Below are 23,941 nucleotides of genomic sequence, written 5' to 3' on the forward strand. Positions count from 1 at the left end.
AATGTGAGAACTTGTATGCTGTGTCTTCTGAATAAAGTACTAATGGGACTAATGTGTATTGGAAGGAAAAGAATGATGTGGCGTTTGCAGGTTTTTGCAGTTGCTGAGCTTAATGAAGCCTTGATTGCGACAAATGAAAGGTCGTTTTTCTGAAGTCATCTTCCTTCACTCTTGGTTTGACAGTTTTCTCCTTTCTTAGCACAGATATGAAGACTGGTGGTTTAAGATTATTTTTTTTCTATTGAAAAACCTGACCTGTATGAGATCTTTGAAGTCTGTTATCAGCCAAAACACCTGTTATCCTGCTTTTCAAAGGTCAGCTGTGGTTGGGGTAGAGAAATAGGAACAGGAGAAAGGTTTTAGGAAGATGGTTCAGAACAGCAGAAAGAGCTTTGATATGAGGCTTTACTGTAGCCTTCAGAGTGACATAAGCAGATCCATGTCAGTGCTGCTCTGTAAGATGAAAAGAGACTTGGGAAGATGAAGTACTAAGTTTTAAGCCACTGTAGCTTTGTGCAGCATAGTACACGACTCAGAGCTGAAAAATATCTTGGGAGCACAGCTTTGCATTGAGGTGACTTCCCTCGTAGATTTTATGTCTGTAGAAAACATGTTATGATAGAATTGATATATGGTAGTAATTAAAAGAAAGCTTAGGAGTTTTTTGTCTGAAGCATCTGAATTAAACAGTAGTTAAGGATTGTTAAAAGCAATCCAATAGGGCTGAAGTATTTGACAAAACTATAAAAAACCGAGGAGAATCATCATGTATACTTTTGCAGTTATGTTTATTTGAGGATTGTACAAACAGTATGTGCTGCTTTTGTGAGTGGTTTTGTATTTTTTTGGAGAAGTGCATGGTTTCAGTCAATGTTTTGCTAGTATTCAAGTTCCTTTCCGTTCATAACCCACCCCGTGTTTATGAACCTTTTTTCTGACGAGTGTTCCCTCATTTTTCAGCAAGTTGTAGCAGAATGCCCTCAAATCAGAAAGTTGGAAAGGGTCCTTTGACTCTTAATATCTGATAGAATTGGGACTTTATATAGTAAGTGTGGGATTTCTCATCAAATGCCCATTGGAGAAAGCAAAGACTAAAATCTGTGTATGTAGCTTTTTCCAGAGTTTTTATATGGTTTATTTTAATACAAGATACTTTAACTGGAAAGAGCTTTTGTATTACCAAAAAAAAAAAAAATCAGAAGAAACTTGAAGGAAAGAATTAATTCTAAACTATAAAATATGTTGCTGTAAAATTAGCAGCCATTGGAACATTTATGATTTAATATGTTTTCTTGATTCACAATAATACTAGAAATAGTTGTAATGGTTTCTGGACTTCTAGGAATAATTCTCTGTAACTGGATCTAAACCTACTAAATACATCAAGTACAATTGTCAGAACATTTATTTTTGCCTTAACTGTTTTTAGCTTTGGTTGTCTGTTGCCTTGGTTGCAGTGGTTCCAGTCCTGTCTATGAAGTTCCTGCTTCTAGGATGATTCACGTGTTGTGGCAGCTACTAAATAGCTAAAATAGAGCAGGCTGAAGAGTTGTAAAATGATTCTAAGCTTGTATTACCTTCCTTTGGAAAAAGAAGGAATGTACGATTTAGCTTGGGATGGCTCTAACAGTTCCTCTTCCAGACTTTGTGGAGATGGACTGTGGGCAAAACCCAGCTGGCCAGCCTGCTGAGCCAGTTTTCAAAGTAAACCAGTTACAATTAGTTAAAGCTTATATTTTGGGACATCTACTTTTTAACTCTGCATTCTATGCATGTTTTATTCCATGATTATTTTTTTTAACTGTTATTCCCTCTGTCATCTTGGTATTTTCTCTCCCTTTCTCTTCTTTCTCTTGCTCTTTCATTCACCATGTGTCTCTTCAGTACACAGGAATGTGAGTTACTGAATGCAGACTGCAGTCAAATTTTGAGTACTAAGTCCATCCAACACGTGTCATCCAGTTGATTCTTGGTTAACTAAGTACTTTTTTGATTACTCAGATGTGCAGTGTAGTAAGAATACTAGTTTAATTATTCTGCTGCAAGCCTCTAAATCTGTTCTTCCTTTGCTGTCCCAGAAAATTTTCCTTCCGGGAAGTTGAGAAATTAGTGAGCCAGTGTCTACTTCAAATTAATGTTTATTTTCTAAGTATGGAGTGCAGTTTTTGGTGGAGGAAGTTAACAAGGATGTGAGCATAAAAAGTACAGAGAACTGTCTAATTTATTCAGTATCAATATTCTGTTCATAACAGTATCAGTCATTCTGTTGCATTTATAATTGGGGGATTTCTGAATGGTAACAGATGTGGTGTTGAAATGAGGTTTTTCTGCTGTACAGGGAAAAGACAGTAGAGGTAAAAATGGCAAATTTCAGTTGGTGATGTAGAAACTTAGTACAGCAAGACAAACCTGTCTATCTAGTTTTGTCTTTACCTAGTCTTGTTTTTAAAGAAGGCTGTACAGTAATTCGTGTTCCTTCTGAGCCTTCTGTATTATTTTATGAATTAATGCTAGATAACTTATGCCAAAGCCTTGTGTTAGAACCACTGGTTGCATAGATTTGCATGGAATTGCATAGATTGCCAGTTGGATGTTCTAGTGTCTATGTTTTATCCCATTCTGTGAGCATACAGATTTTCACTTTTGTATGCAATGAATTTTTCACTGTTTGGCTGGCTGTATCTCACCGTTTAGCTAAGCGAATAACTTCCCTAGCGTAATACAGGGTACAATGCTGATCTGAAAATTGGCATCTAGGAATGAGGAAGGCATCAGGAATTGCTTTAAGTGTTTCCACACGATGGGTAGCCACAAACTTAGCAAAGAGGCTGTGTTGCATGCTCCTTCCCTGTTTAGCATGTTGAATTGTGCTTAGTGACAGAGGCTTAAATCAAGAATTTATGTTCTTACTGGAGCGTTGTTTTTTAATACTGCATACAGAAAGATGTTTATGGATACATAGTTGTTGAATGGTATGGATTCAAATTACGCTCTTCAAATACAAATCAGTTTAATGTTTAATTTTGATGTAATAAACTGGATGCAATTTCATCTCAAATCTGAATAGAGTTGGTATTTTTTGACTTGACTCATTTTGAATACCAGAAGTAATTGATGTAATCAGTCAGCAGGAGAAATAAAGCTTTGCTTGTAAATTTGTTTTGTGTTGGAAAAATGATTTCCAAGTAAGCTGTGCAGCAAATTTTCAATTTACTTTTTATTCATGGTGGACCAGTAAGAAAATTGTGGCAGGGATTCATAGAAATCATAGGCATCTTACAGTGAAAAATTGAAGACTTATATAGACTCTTTTTTATATCAGGCTACTCTGAGCCATGGTACATAAAGCTAAGGACCTCCTAATAGTTTTTAGAAAATTTGCTTCATAGGTGTTTGTGACAAAGTATCCCAGTAAAAAACCTAACTTAACTTCTATTGTAGAAAGATGTACACTGGTATGTTTAAGCAACACAGAGCAAAGTTGCAGTGTTTGCAATAAGATGATATCTGTTGTGAATATAAACGTGGTATCAGATCATTAAAAGATGTTGAATATACTGTAGTATTTTAGCATTTGTTTTGCTGTATGAAGACTCTCTAATTTTATATATGTGCTAGAAATGGTAGATAAATCTTGAAAATAACACTTCAATAATTAAATGTTGCAAAACTAAGAAAAAATGAACTAAATGCAAATTATTTGATTACTACTGCATTTAATGCAGAGTTATATTGCTACACTTACAGAACTATGTGAAGTCCTCTGTATACCAAAACCAGAACTTGAGTAGCAGAATCATGGAACATAATGCAGAAAGAATATTTGTTTTTTTCCAGCTGGCAGATGTTGGCGCAGGTATAGCAGCAGTCGCAGTGTTTTAAGTAATCAAGGCATGTATGAAATTTTAACTACAAAGCAGAACTGCATTTTTATTTTTAAGCATCATACTTCTGCATAGTAAATGGCCTGCTTTATTCTTATCTTTTTTTTTTTTTTTTAACAGTAAAGGACCTTCCTCTTCCCAGATTTGTTATGACAAAGAATGAACAAGAATCAAGGCATGCAGCCTTGTATCCTTCAGATGCTGATAACTCAGCTTCATACTCAGGTGTGATTCCTCCTCCACCTGGCAGGATACAAGTCAAAAAAGGCTCTGTGAGCCATGATGCAGTTCAGCAACGTACATCAACCGATCAACAGGTAAGTTAACTTAAACGATTAAATAGGACTCTTAATCACTATTTTGCTGCATAGGTGTAAAATTTGATAGGGTTTCTAAGCTTTGTTGCTTTCAAAGTAGTTTCTCAAATCGTACTGATACATATTACATGTGAAGACCACATGCTTCTGAAATACTTGCATGTAGGAGACTTTTTTTTTTTCCACGAAGTTGTATAATCTATGATTAAAGTACTGGTGGTAAGGGATAGAATTGAGACAGAAAAGAAAAATATCTAGATATAGCAAATGTCAAATTGTAATCATTAAGATACCGATTTCTTGTTTATTAGATCACATTGGCTTCCTGGTGATTGGAACAGCAGTACTGAATGCCTTTGAAGACTGGTTTTCTAGTCCTTCAACATGCTCCAGTACTTTTAAATCTGAAATACTTTATTTAGAGATTTAAAAAAAAAAACAACTCAGTTACTTTTCTCTGCTGTATATTTTGTTGTTCAGCTATTTAATTATTAAGTAGAGACAATGAGAATCAGAAATAACAGACAAGTTTTCCCATAGCTCTATACTGTGTTTTAGTGATGAGAAAACTGATTGCCTTTTGCTCGCTGGTTCTTTCATCTTCAGCTGAGTAAATGAAAACTAAAGGCTTACAGCTCTGTGCCTCCTCATAATTCCTTGGGGTTTATAGTCTTTACACTCTCTCTGTGGGTAAATCTTATTGTCTTTTCTACAAGCTAGAACACTGAATACAAATATTAAATATTGCTTAGTGTATGTGTCTGTGTGCGTAACTGAATGACTTTTCTTCCCCATGGTATACTGTCTTTTGAGCTTATTTTGTAAAGAATTGAGGAACTTGCAAACATACCTTAATCTCTCTGGGACTCAAGGAATAGCTCATAGATGTTTATTAATCTCTCTGGGAATAGCCCAAGACTGATCCACTATAAAGAAAATGCAAATTAGCAGAGGCAATCCATAGTTAGTGTTTGGCTGCTACTTCCTTTCTCAGAAGCTGGAGGTGGGGACTGTAACAAAAGGAGAGCTGGCAGTATTTCTGAAAATAACGTGTCATCTGGTTTTGGGTAGGTGTGTTTGAGAGACCTCCTAAGTGCTTCAGGAAGAATCAACAATTACAGATCTTCTTGATCTGTTGATGGGTTTTTACTGTGGTTGAAATAGTGTTTTGTATGCTTCCCTCATGGTGCTGAGTTTGTTTAGTGAACAGCTACAATTTGGTACAGGAATCTGTATCAAATTGGTTTAACTTTAAAGTAAAAAACAAACAAACAAAACCCAAAAAAACCCCAAACCTATGGTGTTTGAGGTCTTCAGTTTGTGGATAAAGAAGACACATATTCACAAAGATATATAAGCATCCAAATTTCATTTCTCCATCTTGTCTGACAGAAGCGGTGTGGTCTCTCTTTCACACAAGTCTCTATAGGATCATCAGAAAAAAAACCCTCTGTAAGTTCTGGCCCAGAAAACAGACTTGAATCAAACATAACAGACAACACAGCATTGGGTCTCGCAGTTTTAAGTTATATTCATGGTCTAGAACATCAGGGATGTATTGTCTGATTTTGCACCCTATTGTAAGCTGCATTTTGTGTGGCTGATTCTACATTTCTAACCATATAATGAATCCATCCAGTCTAATATTTATAGATTTTGGACACTGTCTTACAAACAAGCTGAGAAAGGGCCTGAATCAGGTTTCTTCCTTAACCACATAAATACCACTAGTTGGGTTATTTTCCAAAAGATGGATACAGCTTTTATACATGCTTTTGTTTAAATTGCTGATCCAGTTGTCTTTACCTGGAGGTATCACTGAAATTTATAAAATCTAGAGAGAAGTTAAGACAGCGAATTCTCATTATATGCCACCTCTCTCAGTGATGAGGATGAGCAGAGCCAAAGTCTAAGTAAATTACTGCATGTCATTTTCCTAGGGATGACTGTTCTTTCTGCAGGAATTCCAGTGTCAAAATTAAGCTTGGATATGTCAAGTAGCTTGTTAAATATTCCATTAGTGAATTTGTGTTCGGTTTTGCTTTTGCTTTTCTTAAACTGTTTACTGGCTTTGATAATATTTCTGCACTTCAGAATACATGGATTTCATAAAATACTCTGATTGACATGTTGTTTGTATGAAATCATAAGATATCTTTGTCTTTAAAAACTTTCATTCATATGCAACTTCTGTATTAGTGAGATGTCATGCATATGTTAGTATCTTATAATTACAAATTATTTATGTAAAAGAATTGCACTTAGAGTATTGTCTACTGAAATGTCCTAGCTAATACCGTTTCTTCATCAATGCATTATTTTGGCAGCTTCCCTCAGTGAGCTTCAGTTGGAGGCAGTTTGTTGGAAAATGTCAATCAGGTTGTGTTTCCAAAGAGTAGCTAGCTATAAATGAGGTCATCTTTAAAAGTAAGCATGGGCTAAGTTCCTTTTTCTGTCCATTTCTGTGGAGGCATTTTTAGTTCATAATGGCTATGTACTATGTAAATATAGTACTGGCCAGAAGTTTGTCTTTTTAATATTGTTAATATTAATAGAAGATGACTGAAGTCATGCCCAGGTGTCATGTCTGGAAGCTGCAGAACTGATTTTAGGAGTCAAGCCAAATAATGAAAGATGCTTTCACTTAGCAGGTGACATGGTGACTACGTGTCCCAGTGAGATAAAATGCTAAGAGAAAATCCTTTTTTTTTTTTTTTTTTTTTTTTCTTCCTGCTGACATAATTTCTTTCTCCCAAATAATAGAGACTAAGTAGATTTGAACACTTTGCTGACTATGTGACATGTTGGCATAGATATATTAACCATAGTGTATATAAATACTTCTATACTTTGGTAGTAGCAGCTATGCTAATTTAGGCCAGTCTTAAGAATCTAGATTCTGTTGAGTTCTTGTGCTTTTTAGGAAGAAATCCTCTAATAGAATTAGGACCTCTTATTGTAGGTGGAAGCTTTTTTGGCTTCTGGTGGGTTTTTTTGGTGTTTTTGTTCTGTTTGTTTTGGGTGTTTTTTGAAGGCATAAGACAAATGTATTGAAAACAGTTTCTTAGCAGAAGCAGTAATATTGAGATTTGAAAGTATTTTCTGTTTTACAAGATACTTTCAAAAGCAATAACCAGTCTCAGTATCTGTCTGTTAGATACTGCCTTTGGATGGTTTTTGTTGTGTTGTCAGAGCCAAAACGCAAATACTTCTTCCAGTGTCTTTGAGTGTGATCTAGGTGTTGATTAGGTACTGCTTTAGAATACTTACTGGCTTGCCTCCATTTTCCAGGAAAAGTGGATAGCTAGTTTCAATAGATGTTGAGGCTGTAACAGCTGAAAAATGTGTATTGGCAGATAGTTGTAGGCTGAACTGTGCTACATCCAGGTGAACATAAAAAGTAAAGCTGAAGTTACTCATCTACCTATGTGTGCAACACATGTAATAGTGGCACTCTATATTAATTTATTGTCGTATCAGTGCAGCCTTAGGGGGGGACATTTCAAATTTGGCACCTGTAGCAGTCAAAATTTGACCATTTCACCTTTTTTAATTATGTGAATTGTGTGACTTTAAGATTTTGCCAGTAGTCCATTTCTGTTCAATTCTGTTTTGCAGATGGAACAGGTAATTCCAGGCAGAAGATACCTGGCATTAAATTAATTGTTTAGGACCACAGAACTGGAAAAGACCTCTTGTTTTATTGAGTCTAACCCTCTATTATCATGATAAATTGTGTTAGATAATGAGTTTTTAAAAAATCAGGGCTTTGTCTTGAAATCACAACCTTTTATCCACACTGGCTATGTTGGGGAGAAGTGTTGCAGAGCGTTAGTAGGAATGTGGTGGGAATTCCCACTTGACTTTACTCAGATGAGGTAAAATGTATTCTTTTAACAACTTCGTACTTAGTATTTGCTGCAGAACACTATTAATATTTAGTAGAAAGCCATTATATTACCCCTTAGCTTTGTTTTGCTTGACAAAACAATTCAGCATCTCAGTTTTGTTTCATAAAGTAGTTACCAGTAATCCCTATAATAGTTCTGTGCCTTTGATCCAATTTGAATTTGTTCTCACTGAAAATATTTTACTGGATTTGTATTTATTGTTCCAAATGAGATGTCACCAGTATTAGTACTCTACAAAATAGTATTTCTGTACTTCTGCTTGACATCTTACCACATATACCTTAGCAGCTGTGAGTAAAGCAAATCTGCTATATATGATGTAGTGGCTTGATAGTTGACCTATGCATCCAGTCTTCTGTTTTCAGCTGCTTGAGTCTTATTATTCATGTTGGTATTAACTTCAACTATGCAAGAAACTGTATTTTATATTTTAAACTCAATAGTTTACTGTTACCTATGTCCTGAAAGGAACCCATCCATTTGCCTCCTTACAGTTGTCAAAATTCATCAGTGTGCTATTTAGTGTGTCTAATCAGTTACCTAAAGTACCAAATTAGGTCATTCCCCAAATCAGTCATTCAGGAGCATTATTAGAAACTTCCTTTCAGACCCGTAGTTCCCACTCTAATACAATTCTATTTTCCTCCTTCTGTAATCAGTTCTTTTGCACCTTAGATTCTTGTATTAATCTCCACATTGTTGGAATTACCTTGTATGGCACCCCACTGAAGTATGCCGAGGTACAGGTTAAATGTAGCGCAAATACTTTGCCTAGAAAAATCACAAAAATATCAGCAAATCTAAGTAAAATTTCCCATTCTGTGATTGATCCCTTTTCCATTTGTTGCTGGTTTTAATTATTTTCTTCCAAATGTAGTCTAAAACCTTCAAACTGTTGAGGTCAGACTAAGAAGTTTGTAATTGCACCCCTCTCTAAAAATGTGTAGTGCTGCATGTGGAGAAGTTCACATTGAACCTTGGACTATTTTGTTCTTCAGTGTGAATGCTAGTTGATTGCGAAAACATGGGTTCTGCAATGCAGTTACCAGCTCTAGCATAATGTTTCTTCATGATGGATCTGTTCCCTGACTCTTATGCAGGCTGTGTGGTATCAGGACCTGGATCACAACACCATTAGAGCTACCCTTCGGATACCATGTCTGGCTACATTGTCTCTGGAATTCTCCTTAGGAGGCTTTCTTCTGGCCTGAGGTGTGAGATCCAGGAAAAGGTTTATAATCTCATTTCACTCATGTATGCTTGCAATGCCCTTTTGAGGTTGAGATCCCTCCAGAGTTGCTTTAGCACAGTATTGTGTTGCCTTACATCAGTTTGTTTGACTTACCTTCACTAAGGTGATACTTTTAAAGCCATGTATTATGTCACCTTTTTTAATTAAAAGCTATTTTTTTTTTTTGTAACTGCTTGTCAGTCCAAAAAAGTCCAACTTCCAAGTCCTTCATAGTGTCTGGGTTTGGTAATTCCAGTTTGACAAAGCCCATGCTTTTTTGCAACTTTTTTAAACCATGATTTTTTAAAAATTAAGATGGATTACTTTATTTTTGCCTGTTGCAACTCTTTTTTTTCTGAGTTAGTGAGAAGAATGTTCTCAGTTTGATTTAACATGAAAATTATAAGTACTTATTAACTATTTATGTCAACATGCTTTTGTTTAGATCTGTTTTCAAGAATAATTTAAAGAGGAGGAATGAATGACTTAAGATAGTAAAAACCAGAATATTGTAATTGCTATGAATTCTATTGAGATTGGCTTGGAGAGAAAAAATAAGTGTTTCAAATTTAAAGTGCTAAAACACTTTATCAAAATAAGATTTTAATAAAGGCCAATCTAATTAATTATACATCAACTGCAGTATGCAGATGGTGAGTAAAATTGTCAAAGTTCCCAAAGAGATTAGGTGAGTAACTTCTGTTAAAATTGGTGAAATTCGAAGTCATTGCATTATCAGTAGCACAAATTAGGCAGACTGTTGTAGTTTTTGCATGTTAAGATTTTGGAGAGCAATTAAGTTAGGTTCTGAACCTAATACTCTCAGAAAAATCTGATCCTGAGTATTTCAGGCTTTCATAATTAGTCTCTTTTATTAATAGATTGGACAGATGAAAGTGAACAACCCTACTTCCTCAGCTGCAACATGTGCTCTCAAAGCACTCAGTTCATGACTGTGTGTTGCAGCTGAACAGAAGTGGTTCTAATGAACATACTGCCTCTGTTTACTGAAGTGTGAAGCTGAGTGGAAAATTGAAGTGGAAACTTTGTACAACAAACCATGTTTTCTAGGCATGAGTATATGAAAATGACAGCTTCTTACCCCTGCAAAGGCAGATGCTTAGTTGGTCACCTATGGAAAAGGGGTAAATGACCCTGTGTGTAATTGCAGTTTCAATAAATCTTTACCCATTGTGTTTTTCCATGACTGCTTTTGAGTGAGAGTTAATGTTTCTACAGTCCTGCCTCCTCCCCAGTCTTTTCAGTTTTCACAGACACATATATTTGGGGGTGTATATATAAATACGTATAGATGTACTTAAAAAACAAAACAAAACCAAAACAAAAGAAAAACTTAGCTCTCCTTAGCTTCCAGTAAGCTAGATCAGTGAATGCCATGAGTGGTTTGTAGGAGTGACCAGGATTGCACAATGAAAAGACAGTGCCGCAGTAATGCTATCTAAATTTGATTTAAACTGTTTCGTGAATGTGGGGTGCCAGTGATGGTAAAGCTGAAGATATGGTTTGGCCCTCTTCCAGAAGCTTTTGGTGTCAGAGTTGGTGGTATGCTTTTGCTGTATAGTGGAGTCTAAGCTGAAGCTCCAAATCAATTGTGGGAAATCTGTAAAGGTTTAGGATTCTGATAAAATGTTGACTGGAACACTGAAAACAAACTTATTTATTTATTTTGCCTGTACTTCTCATGATCTGATTATCATTATTGTATGCTTTACAGAATCACATGAATGACATGTAAAGTAAATATTTAGAAGAATTCAAGTTGAAGATCATGCAGTTTCTTCCTATTTCTTCCTATGCCTTAGGTATAAGGCCAAATGGTGGAGGTTTACTAATAGATGCAGTTGTCAGCTTCATTAGGGCAAGGCTGCTTCATGAGGACTATGTGTCAAGAGTTTTAATGTTCATGTGCAGTTACTAGAAGTAGCGAGTGGTGTCCTTTAGATAGACTATTGTTTGCTTATCTGCCCCAGGTGTTCTTCTGTGTCTTTCTGGACTTTTGACTTACCAGAGGAAGTATACTGGAGTAAATGGATAGTGTCAGTGACTGAGTATAGTTTTCCCTAGGTTTACTCACAGTATTTTGTCTAAAAATTCAAACATCTTTCAAATCTTGTTTGATAAAAATGGTTTGTATAAAAGCCAGAAGAGGAAGCTTGTAATTGATTTCAGTGATGCATCATCAAGTTGTTCTAGCACCTGTTGTACTGTGCTAGATGGAGTAACAATCCAGCCTCGGTTTTAGCTGCCAGCCTGCAAGTGGCACTCTGGACACCCTGACTCCTTCCCTTCCTGCCCCCATGTACCTGTAATGGTAAGAATATACTGACATCTACAATAAATATCTTGTCAAGTAAGATTCTAAGGGGAGGAATCTTCAGGCAAGCTTCAGAAAGGCATGTAACTGCAACAAAACCATCTTGAACTGGTGAGGTACTATGAAAAAAGTGACTTTGGGCATTCAGTTGGTCCATAAATTAACAGTTGAAGTGAGTTAGTACTGCTCCCAGCCACTTTGTAATACTCTGTGCCAATACATATGGGCATCATTTAAGTGCTTTGAATGGAAAGTTCAGAATCTTGTGGCCTAGGTACTTATTTAAGGAAATAAGACTCAATGATCAGAACTTTCAAAAAATACCTGTTGCCGAATCAACCAGGCTGGCCATCTGTCCCAGGAAACACGAAAATCAGAGGGGATTGAAGGTGGAAGTTCACGTCAAAATGTTCGGAAGTAACCACTCATCATGGCCTTAAAACTTTTTTTTATTAGGATGTGTGTAGTTTTAGTATGTACCCTGCTTGGAGAAAAGCTTGTTTAGGACACTTTCTCATTGGCTTTTAGAGTTTTGCAGATGTAATATTGATTGAAAAGCAAAATGGCCTTTGAATATTCGGCAGAGAAAACCAGTTCAGTTTTGGTAATCATGTGGAAGCCTGCACTCAATCTGGCTGTTAGTACTTGATCATACATTAACAGTTGCTAACATAGACTACCTTTTTTTTTTTTTGTCTGCTGCTGAAACAGATGTTGAGATTTTTAGCTTTGTTTTTACTTTTCAGGAAACTAGGAGTTTTAAGTTTTGCTTTTTTTCTTGTGCTTTTTTTTCCACGAATACAGTTAAATTCAGATTAGGAGATCTGGCAAGACAGACAGTAATTTCAAAACATCTAGATATAGGGAGGAAATGATTTTCTACTATTTAAATATTTTACTTTGTGAAACACATGTGATTTTTACTTTGTATTTTATTTGAAATGGAATAATCTGGTAACCTGAATGTCTCATGAGAACTGATTCCATGTAGAAATTGCATGTGTAATTCTTTGTTTTCCTGCCTCTTCAGGGAGAATATAGTACAATATGGGATTAAAGAGAAGCTTGAGCCTTTACACCAAGGCAAAGTTACCTTGTAATTTGTACAGCAGAGAAGTATATCCTAGATATACTTTGAAAAGTATATCATTCTTTAAGAAAAAGAATTACATAGTTTTCAAAAGGCATCATTCTTTGAAAAAATTACATCTGTGTTTTTGCATATTAAAAAAAAATGTGGCCTGTCTAGTGATATTTTTATTTTTCCTAATGTTTAATTCTGGTTCATTTTTTTAAATGAAAGTAACTGATTGTGAATCATTTGATAATAATTAGGTATGATAGTAAGTTGTACAGTGACTTACAGTAACTCTTCTGAGACCTGGTTTCAAATGTAACTTTTATCACAAGTGAAAGGGAGCCTTATAATCTAGTTTGCTTTGTAGCTAAGTAATTTAACTCAGCATTGCTATTGTCTTAAGGATGCCAAGTTTAAAAATATAGTAGGTATTTTTAAAAATATATTAAATGGTGTTTGAAGTGGACATGTCCAGTCATACTGTTCCTGACTTCTCCTTTTCGCTCATCTTAATAAGTACCAAAATTTACACTTTATAAAATGAGGCTTTAACTGAAATAAAGGTTTTAGATAGGCTTTTATGTATTTAGTTGTTTAGTAAAAAACTTAAAAGGTTCCTTTGTTTTATTAGGAGTCCACATCTCCAGTTGTTTCACCACAGCAATCCCCACCAACCTCTCCACATACATGGAGGAAGCACAACCGCCATCCCAGCGGAGGGAATAATGAACGACCTCTTGCTGGACCTGGGCCTTTTTGGGCTCCATTTAGTGAAGCACAACCAGGTATAAATGTCTTCTGTTATGCTTCAGCTGTAACCCAAAGTCAAAGATTTTCTTGCAAAAGTGTATTAAATGAGTTTAGAGCAGTTAATCTTTGTATTTTCCAATCCTGGAGAGTTTCGTGCACATTCAAATGTTAACGTTGACAGCAACACTGTGGAATCTGAGCTTGTGTATGTGGTGGATCTATTTCTTAGTGTAATTTGGGAAATGCTTGGAGTTGGAAGTGGGGGAAGAGAGTATGAAAGCTTCCAAGTGGAAAGTTTTCCAATACAGAACTAACATCCTATTGAGATTGTGCAGGAACTGTCAGTACAGCTGAAAACATGGGAAGCTCAAGGGAAAGCAGCAGATAATGCATTGTTTGTTTGGATTAATGTTTCTCGTAGATTAGATGAATTGTCAGAACAACTAATTCTTGTAACTTTATTTGCTTTCTTTAAAGTTTATGTAAACATAACTGAAGCTACTGTATCTCCTGTCTGTCAAGGTAGACCCACTTATTTCAGTAAAACCTTTCATCCTTTATTGGTTCTTCATTTAACATGGAAGACCCTCCCTATTATATTGCTGTGCTCAGATTTAAAAAGCTTTCCCCCTTAATATCTTATATTTCAATAAGTTCTGTTGTTTTTTCTGGTATCTGATAGAGTATTAATAAATTTAGCAGAGCAGTTCTAATTCATGTGCTGTGTTTAATACTGCTGAATAATATGATGCATTTTATAGAATGTAGTTTTGGATTAAACTGTGGTTGATTGGTTTATTTCAGTTATGATATTTCAAAGTTGGTCTGTTACCTTTCAATTTATTCTGTAGTCATTCTGTAGTTATAAACATCTATGGAGAACCAGGGATTCTGTTCTTAGAGTCGGTTGGATAAGGAAATATAACACTATTTTAGAAGTGGGCGGTATGCAGAGATTTATGTCAGTGTCCCAGATGTTGTTTACTAGTAAGTGCCAGTCAGTTTAGACAAAAGCAATTAGTCTGCTTATTGTATATATAATCACTTCTAAAGGTTCAGTACAGGCACTGTGATTTTTGCGTCAGTTTCTTGACTCTCTTCTTGCAGGGCTTAGTTGTTTTGCTTTTCTTGTAAGCTGAAATACAAGTTTGTCTGGTAGCTGATTTCTACTTGTGAAGCTTTTCTAACTTCTGAAGTCAAGGACTCCAGGAAAGTATGCAAACTATTCCTAGTGTTGAAGAGTTCAATATTGTACTCTTAAAAATAAAGTTGTGATGCCATATTCATACTTCAGTTTGGCAGTGGTTTCCCTGTGATGTCTAATGGATAAATTTTTCAGGAGCAGTCTGAAAATATTTCTGAACTAGCTCAGTATTCTCCAATTTAATATTCTGTGCTGAAACACATGCATAGTGTGTTTAAAGCAATTTGGAGATACTATTGTAGAAGGATTGTCTGTTCTGCCAATGTGAAGGATAGAATGGATTTTCGTACATTAATTTCACAAAAAAATAGTCATCCTGATTCATCCTGATTTTTTTTGCACTGCAGAGGGTTAATTATTCCTTTGAATTTCGGTTTGTGTAGGTAGTTTGTCATTCTTTTTCCCTCTCTTGAGACTACTTTTTAAGGACAGTATTTTGTAGAAAAATATCTGACATTCAGGTAGAACCAGGTAGCCTTTTGGTTAGTATTATTAAAATCAACACCGCAAGCTCATCTTGATTCCAGTGCAAGATGGTCTTGAAAAATTGGATAATTTGCAAGTACATGATTTTATTTCAGTAGGATTTTAAGGCAGGACTATGCCATTTCACTTGTGATCCAAGAAAAATAAGAATCCAGGTCTCAGCTTTTATATCGTGTTATGTGAAACATTGTTTGAGGGTATTGGGGTTGTCAACTGAAAGCACGGAATCTCAAGTGTTAAAATGTTTGATGGGTCTAATAATGAGTAGCATGTTGCCTTAAACCAGAAAGATAAATTTCAAAACTTGTAGGGGGAAGATCTTGTTTAAACGGGAAGATTCTGACTTAGCTGTAGTAAAGACACTCCACTGTATCATCATACTCCCATCATGAACAAAATTAAATAGTGCTTTCTGTATAAAATTGAGCTGTAATTATTAAATAATGGCCTAATTGTTGTTTTTAAAAGTCTTGCATCTGAAGTCTTAAGCGTAACTTACAGCTGTAGCCCTCAATTGCCTGGGGAAGAAAACTCTGTTCTTATTTCAACAGAGCAAAAGAATTTGGATTTTACAAATTTTTTTTAACACTGTGTTGTGCAGTAGTTCAGTTAGGATAATGTTAGTGATGCTTCATAAGTAGATGTCCCAGTTCTGGCTTGCATCTCTGATCTGGATCAGTCTTCAGAGAAAAATACAATGGATGACTTAACCTCTTGTAGAAAACAGAACTGTATATGAGATGAGAGCTTCCTGTTCAAGTTACAAGAGAGGAAAAATGTACTTTTACCTTTCCAGCTCATTTTGCAGTCCAGCTTCAGCTGCTTAGAAGGATGCTGATGGTGACAAATTTGAGAGAACGAACCCCTTCCGTGCTTCAAATGATAGTTGAATGGTGTGTCTGAATAGGGACTAGAAGATATTTTTTTATTACCTTGTGGTCTGTTTGTACTGGAAGCAGAGCAGAATGTTTATGTTGGTAGTACCCAAATAATTATTTAAAACTAGTAAAAAAATCTGATGTCTTCTCTCCATTCAAAGTGCTGTTGATGGTATTCTTACTGATGAAAGTGCATGGAGAGTGTTGGAGGTGTTTCTTCATTGGGTTACAAATCATAAAATAAGAATACACAGATTGTTCCAAGTCTTCTCTGAGACCCAGTATTATTCCACCTTCACTTCTACCTTAGTGTGCCAGTCTGGTTTTCTAGTTTGTGAAGAAAATGAGGTTTTGAGCAGGGGAGAAAGGAAACAGTTCTTGTAATACTTGTATTTTGAAGGTATGACAGTTGGTTGCTACTGCATTTGTTACTGTCAAAGTACCATTTTGGAAGAGGTGCTGTGCTAAGTGGGGTACAAATTGAACTGTTCTAAGACAAGTTGCTAGGGGAAGTAAAGATCTATAAGCTTAGTGAATCATAGAATCATAGAACAGTTAGAATTGGAAAGGACCTTAAGATCATCTTGTTCCAGCCCCCCTGCCATGGGCAGGGAAACCTCACACTAAACCATCTCACCCAAGGCTTTGTTTAGCCTGGCCTTGAACACCACCAGGGATGGAGCATTCACAACCTCCCTGGGCCACCCATTCCAGTGCCTCTCCACCCTAACAAGAAAGAATTTCCTCCTTATATCCAATCTAAACTTCCCCTGTTTATGTTTTAACCCGTTACCCCTTGTCCTGTCACTACAGTCCCTAATGAAGAGTCCCTCCCCAGCATCCCTATAGGCCCCCTTCAGATACTGGAAGGCTGCTATGAGGTCTCCACGCAGCCTTCTCTTCTCCAGGCTGAACAGCCCCAACTTCCTCAGCCTGTCTTCATATGGGAGGTGCTCCAGTCCCCTGATCGTCCTCATGGCCCTCCTCTGGACTTGTTCCAGCAGTTCCATGTCCTTTTTATGTTGAGGACAGCAGAACTGCACACAATACTCCAGGTGAGGTCTCACAAGAGCAGAGTAGAGGGGTAGGATCACCTCCTTCGACCTGCTGGTCACGCTCCTTTTGATGCAGCCCAGGATACGGTTGGCTTTCTGGGTTGCAAGCGCACACTGCAGCCGTCTCATGTTCATTTTCTCATTGACCAACACCCCCAAGTCCTTCTCCGCAGGGCTGCTCTGAATCTCTTCTCTGCCCAACCTGTAGCTGTGCCTGGGATTGCTCTGACCCAGGTGTAGGACCTTGCACTTGTCATGGTTAAACTTCATAAGGTTGGCATCAGCCCACCTCACAAGCGTGTCAAGGTCCCTCTGGATGGCATTCCTTCCCTCCAGTGTATCAACCGGACCACACAGCTTGGTGTCATCGGCAGACTTGCTAAGGGTGCACTCAATCCCACTGTCCATGTCAGCAACAAAGATGTTGAACAAGACCGATCCCAACACCAGTCCCTGAGGGACACCACTCATTACTGGTCTCCAGCCAGACATTCAGCCATTGACCACAACTCTTTGTGTGCGGCCATCCAGCCAGTTCTTTATCCACCGAGTGGTCCATCCATCAAATTGATGTCTCTCCAATTTAGAGACAAGGATGTTGTGTGGGACAGTGTCAGACACTTCACACAAGTCCAGGTAGATGGCATCGACCTCTGCCCCTGTCCATCAGTTCTGTAGCCCCATCATAGAAGACCACCAAATTGGTCAGGCAGGATTTCCCCTTAGTGAAGCCATGCTGGCTGTCACCAAGCACCTTGTTGTTTTTCAAGTGCCTTAGCATGCCTTCCAGGAGAATGTGCTCCAAGATTTTGCCAGGCACAGAGGTGAGACTGACTGGTCTGTAATTCCCCGGGTCTTCCATTTTCCCCTTCTTGAAAATGGGGGTTATATTTCCCTTTCTCTAGTCGTTGGGATCTTCACCTGACTGCCATGATTTTTCAAATATGATGGCCAGTGGCTTAGCAACTTCATTCGCCAGCTTCTTCAGGACCCACGGATGGATTCCATCAGGTCCCATGGACTTGTGCGCGTTCAGATTTTGAAGATGGTCTCGAACTAGATCCTCTCCTACAGTGGGCCCAAGGTCTTCATTCTCACAGTCCCTGCGTCTGCCTTCCAAGACTTGGATGGTGCGGTCAGAGCTTTTGCCAGTGAAGACCGAGGCAAAGAAGTCATTCAGAACCTCAGCCTTCTCTAAATCCTGTGTAGCCAGTTCTCCCGAAAGCTTCCTCAGGGAACCTATGTTGTCCCTAGTCTGTTTTTTATTTGCTACGTACCTGTAGAATCCCTTCCTGTTATTCTTAACATCCCTAGCCAAGTTTAATTCTAACTGGGCCTTAGCTTTCCTAATGTGTTCCCTAGCTTCCCGGACAACATCCCTGTATTCTTCCCAGGCTGCCTGTCCTTGCTTCCACTTCTTATAAACTTCTTTTTTCCTTTGAATTTTCCTCAGCAGCTCCTTATCCATCCAAGGAGGTCTCCTGGCCCTCCTGCTGCACTTCCTTCTAGTTGGGATGCAGCACTCCTGAGCTTGTAGCAGGTGATCCTTGAATATCAACCAAGAGTCTTGGGCCCCCCTGCCCTCTAGGGCTATATCCCATGGAACCTTACTAAGCAGGCTCCTGAAGAGGCCGAAGTCTGCTCTCTTGAAGTCCAGGGCAGTGGGCTTGCTGCAAGCTCTTCTCACTGTCCTGAGGATCTCGAATTTGACCATCTTGTGATCGCTGCGTCCAAGGCTGCCCTGGAGCGTCACATTTCCAATGAGCCCTTCCCTGTTGATGAGCATGAGGTCAAGCATGGCACCTCTCGTTGTCAGCTCCTCTATTACTTGCAGAAGGAAGTTGTCTTCCACACAATCGAGGAACCTCCTGGATTGCTTGTGCTGGGCCATACCGTCACTCCAACAGATGTCAGGGTGGTTGAAGTCCCCCATGAGAACAAGGGTCTGTGAGTGTGAGGCTTTTCCTGTCTGTCTATAAAGTGCTTCATCCGCAGGTTCTCCTTGATCAGGAGGTCTGTAACAGATCCCCACAGTAATGTCTCCCACGGCTGTTTTCCCTTTAACCCTGACCCACAAACTCGCTGTTAACTGCTCACATGTCCCCAGACAGAGTTCCATACTCTCCGGCCTATCCCTAACATAAAGGGCAACTCCCCCGTCCTGCCTGCCTGGCCTGTCTTTTCTAAAGAGCCTGTAACCTTCCACTCCAACACTATGGTCATAGGAGCCATCCCACCATGTTTCTGTGATGCCTATTATATCATACCCCTGTAGATGTGCACACATCTCTAATCCCTCGTTTGTTCCCCATGCTATGGGCGTTTGTATAGAGGCATCTGAGCCGAGCTCCAAGTGAGAATAATGTCAGTGTCTGAGGGACAGAGAAGGGGAGAGCCATTGTATCAAAAGTAAAATTTGTGTGGCATGTCTGTAGGAGAGATGGGAAGGACATGTTTGAATCTTACTGTGTGTTAGTTCTGTGCAGAAGGAGACCAGGCAGAGACTCTGAGCTTTTCTGCATGTTTCTTTCTAGCGCTTTGGAGTTGGGTAAGCTACTGAACCTTGAGGTAAAAAGCATTGTCAAACTCATTGCCTTTATTCTTGGCAATTTTGGATAAAGTCGCTGGAAGCTTCAGGCCACGTCAGGAACTTGCGGAAGTGAAAGATGAGTTTGGGAACAAAGTATTTAATAGTGGCTAGTAAAGTCATTAAAAAAACAAACCAAACCACCAAAACCCCATGCTTTATTAATCTTACATTTTTATGAAATTCAGAAATAGCATAACCTCTCAATTTTGTACATTTTACTTACCTCCTCCTTCAAAAAGTGGTTCCCCCCTGGAAATCTCAATTTTTACTCCCTGTAATGCAAGATAAATGTGTTATGCACAATTATGGCTATTGTGTGTAGAAGAGCAAAGATAAACCAGTACTAAGCATTTCTCACATTACTCTCTTGTTACTTTTTCCTAGGAAAAAGGTCATTTATGGAATGAAGGAGTAATTGCATACTTCAATATCATACTGATATTAAATAGCAATTTTGGATGCTAACAATGTTGCTCTCCCTTTAGATGTTAACCCTCAGTGTGCTTCACTGATTTCCTTCACTCTGGTTACTGCAGGTTGTGTGCTAGTAGTGCACAACCTGAAATCGTTGATATTCATCAGCTTCATAAATAGATTATCTATATCTAGATGGACATCTCATAGCTATTTATTTTGTCAGTATCTTGACAATAAATTTTTCATATTTATTGCTTCAATTTAGATCGTAGTAGCAGTATTAAAATTACGTTGTTAATGTAATATTTTTTGTCTGTGGGTTGTGTGAAGGGCTTAAAGAAACTCACAGGAAGTTGCCTGCCTTTTAAAAGGAAATCTGCTTCTACGTATGAGGCAGAAATTCTTATCTAAGTATGACTTTATTTAACAAATTCCTAGAGAAAGCATTTAATTGTGCGAAAAGGGTAAAGTGATCAGTTGCACAGCTGCTGTTTAGATGTAAGGAATTCAGCATTTAAGAGTCATGGAACAGAATGGTGTCCTGGGATTCTTCTAAACTTGTTCTAGATGCTTAGTTTTCCCTCTGATCCAGATTCCTTAAAATTTTAATTTGCAACTGCAAGAGAATTTTGAGAGCTTTCTACATAAAGCAGTGGGTGGCCAAATCTTTCTGTAGTTGCTTCATGGTTATTTTAATATTAAGACATTGAACATAGGCAGTATTTCAGAAGTAGATTATGAGGCACTGGGTGAATCTCAGTTATTGTGTTCCAGATAGTTAATGCAGAGCAGATGTCAGCACTCTCTGTGGATGCCTTTTATTATTTTTGGCCTGTTTTCAAGCAACTGAGTTAAGTTAGTCTAGAGATCATTTACGAAAAAAGTTGCATGCTAATATCCTGTGCCACTTTTAAATAGATCTTTGTCCATACAAGTGTTGCTCACATTTCAGCTAAGTGAAAATGTTTAGTATTAACTTATTCGAAACCTATTAAGTGAGTAAAAATCCATTCGCATTTTACACATGTTGCTATAAGCTTATTCCTCACTTCTGTCTTTTTAGTGAAGATTCAAGCTGATAATGTAAAAAATCTACAGAAGTGACTTGTCAGGAGGTGAACCTTGCTTCATTGGTGCAATTTGCATTTCATTTCTTTCATGATTTTACAAGCGTATATTTCCCTGACAGGAGCGTGTGTTTCAGGATTTGATTTTTTTTTTTTTTTTTTTTTTTTTTTACTGCTTTCTGTATCCATAATTCTTTTTCAAAAGACAGTCTTGAAAACTGAGTAAGAAATGTTTCTTCTACTTTCAGGCTCATCTACTTCTAGTGATCCCATATGGTCTGGCCATTCACCACCACCCCATCAAGAAAACTGGGTCAGTTTTGCAGATACCCCACCAACCAGTGCTCTTTTAGCCATGCATCCTGCTTCTGTCCAGGTGTGACACTTTATTGGTATTTGATTTGCTTCATTCAGATTGATGTTGCAATTTATTTATTTTTTTTTTTTTAAATAATCTTCATTGCAGATGTTTACTGTGTATCTGTGCTGTAGTCTGTTCAGTGCTGTTTACCCAACAGATAACTCATTGAGTTGACTCAATTTGGAATGGTTAACTGAAAGCTCATTAAAAAGCCATCAGCAATTATGACTTTAAAACATTTGTGTTTAGCTTTTTTGCATATGTGCCATACTTTCTTTTTTTCTGCTTTCATACCTGCAGTCATTCCTATTCATATGTATCAGTGTGCAAAATACCCTGTCATTATCCTGTAGACACAATCTGTGGATGGTTTCCTGCAGTTTTTAAACTACCGTGAGATTTAACTATGCTTTATTTTTTGAAGGCAAGAAGTTGAGAATTCATAGAAGCATTTTAGGTAGATAATACTGAGGAAAAATATTTCATTTCAGGACCAGACAACAGTACGAACTGTAGCATCAGCTACAACAGCAAATGAAATTCGTAGGCAATCAAGTAGTTATGATGACCCCTGGAAAATAACTGATGAACAAAGGCAGTATTATGTTAATCAGTTTAAAACCATTCAACCTGATCTAAATGGATTTATACCAGGTAAGTTACTCTTTAAAAAATATAATTGTGGGTGCAGCAGTTCTGTTACAAAGACTTTGTTGTGTACTTAGGTTTGCATACCATTTTGAACAAAGCTCTTCATTTTACGTATAATGTTCTAGTGAACTCCAGTGTAACTCAGGAAGGGACTTGAAACTAATTTTTTTCCTTCATTTAACCTTAGTAATTAGTGCCATTTTTCCAAAACCTTTGCTAAATAGCTCATCTCCTTTACCATAACTCTTACTCTTCTAATGATTTAACTTGCTTTAAATATTGAAAGTGGTTGTTGTAATTTTTCAGGGTCTGCAGCTAAAGAATTTTTCACTAAGTCAAAACTACCTATTCTTGAACTTTCTCATATTTGGTAAGTGTGATGTGTCTTTATTCAGGATAATTTAGAAAGATGGCATCTATCTGGCAGTCATTTAATAATCTACTTACTTGAAGATGTTAAGTGAAATTTCATTAGTCATACTTTGAGTGTGTACTACAGTATGTTCAGTCCTACTCACGTTTATGCTACCATTACTTTAGTGGGCTTTAAAAGGTCTAGGCTGGCATTATTTACAAAGCATTTTGAGCTTTTGAAGAAATTTCAAACATTTGAGCGTTTTATTGCTAAAGATGCATTCTAAGTAATTCCTTACCTGTATTTATTCAAGTCTAAGTTTAAATGAAATGTGCAGATGCAAATATTTTTAAATGCACTTAAGTAGGCCTTGATGACAAATTTAGCTTTGACTTGGTGCAAAGCTTATATTTTGCTGTATTCTGTAATTTGTACTGCATTACTGCATGCTATCATTAAATGGCTTACCTTGGCAGATTTCATCTTTGTGTGTTCTGATTTGTAATTCAACTGTTTTCCCATTTAAAATAAACATCGCCTCAGCATTTTTGCCAAAAATGAGGCCAATAATACTATGTAGTACTGTCTTTAATGAGTTAAAAACCTGGAGAGATAAAAGTGGATTTAAATTATCTTTTAGCAGTAAGAAATGTTATTAATGAAAGCTCATCTTTGAAGCGTAAAGCATGTAGCACTAATATGAATTATTTAATAGGGTAAAATGAACTATAAACTGCATTCTTTGATCTTCTAAGTAGCAAAACAGAAGTATGTAATTTGAAATAACATAACCCTAAGAAATTTTATTCATACTAAGGTTTTCCTTTTTAGGGAACTGTCAGATTTTGATAAAGATGGTGCACTGACATTGGATGAGTTCTGTGCTGCATTTCATCTGGTAGTTGCTAGGAAGAATGGGTATGATTTGCCACAAAAGTTACCTGAAAGTTTAATGCCCAAACTGATTGATTTGGAAGACTCAACAGGTAAGACATGAATCAAGTTTAAATTTCACTATTTTCAAGTGATGGGATAGTTGTTACAGTGTATCAGCAGATACTCATAGATTTGTATGAATATAATCCATTAGTCAGTATGAAATATAGCAATGTGTAATTTTTAGAAATCTTAATCAGTGCTCACAGCTAATCTAAGCACGTACGTATTTCTGTACAGGGATATGTTATTTAGGAAAGGTACACATTGTTACATTTGGAAATACTGCCTGTGGCTTTTAAAGGTTAAGGAAAACAAAACTGTCACAGTATGGATTTTATTCCTGTATTCCAAATTCCCAATCCAGCTCTACTTCAGTTTTGATTTCAAATGAATATAGAATCATAGAATCATTTCTGAAAATGTGGCATGAGC

General features: G+C 37.2%; 1 protein-coding gene across 9 annotated transcripts in view; it reads left to right on the plus strand.

The window, feature by feature from the left end:
- REPS1 (RALBP1 associated Eps domain containing 1) overlaps nt 1-23,941 on the plus strand; it is a 65,300-nt gene that overhangs the window by 16,615 nt on the left and 24,744 nt on the right. For 6 of the 9 annotated variants that reach the window (XM_065680727.1, XM_065680720.1, XM_065680723.1 and 3 more), the window contains exons 3-8: nt 4,005-4,201; nt 13,388-13,541; nt 21,452-21,579; nt 22,056-22,218; nt 22,522-22,585; nt 23,402-23,556. In XM_065680727.1, the coding sequence (XP_065536799.1) occupies nt 4,005-4,201; nt 13,388-13,541; nt 21,452-21,579; nt 22,056-22,218; nt 22,522-22,585; nt 23,402-23,556 (861 nt within the window). Of the gene's footprint in view, nt 1-4,004; nt 4,202-9,212; nt 9,344-11,449; nt 11,676-13,387; nt 13,542-21,451; nt 21,580-22,055; nt 22,219-22,521; nt 22,586-23,401; nt 23,557-23,941 lie in introns of those variants that run through there. The other 3 variants (XM_065680728.1, XM_065680724.1, XM_065680729.1) reach the window with 3 other exon arrangements.

The sequence above is a fragment of the Lathamus discolor genome, chromosome 5, assembly GCF_037157495.1.
Source record: "Lathamus discolor isolate bLatDis1 chromosome 5, bLatDis1.hap1, whole genome shotgun sequence".
NCBI lineage: Eukaryota > Metazoa > Chordata > Aves > Psittaciformes > Psittacidae > Lathamus > Lathamus discolor.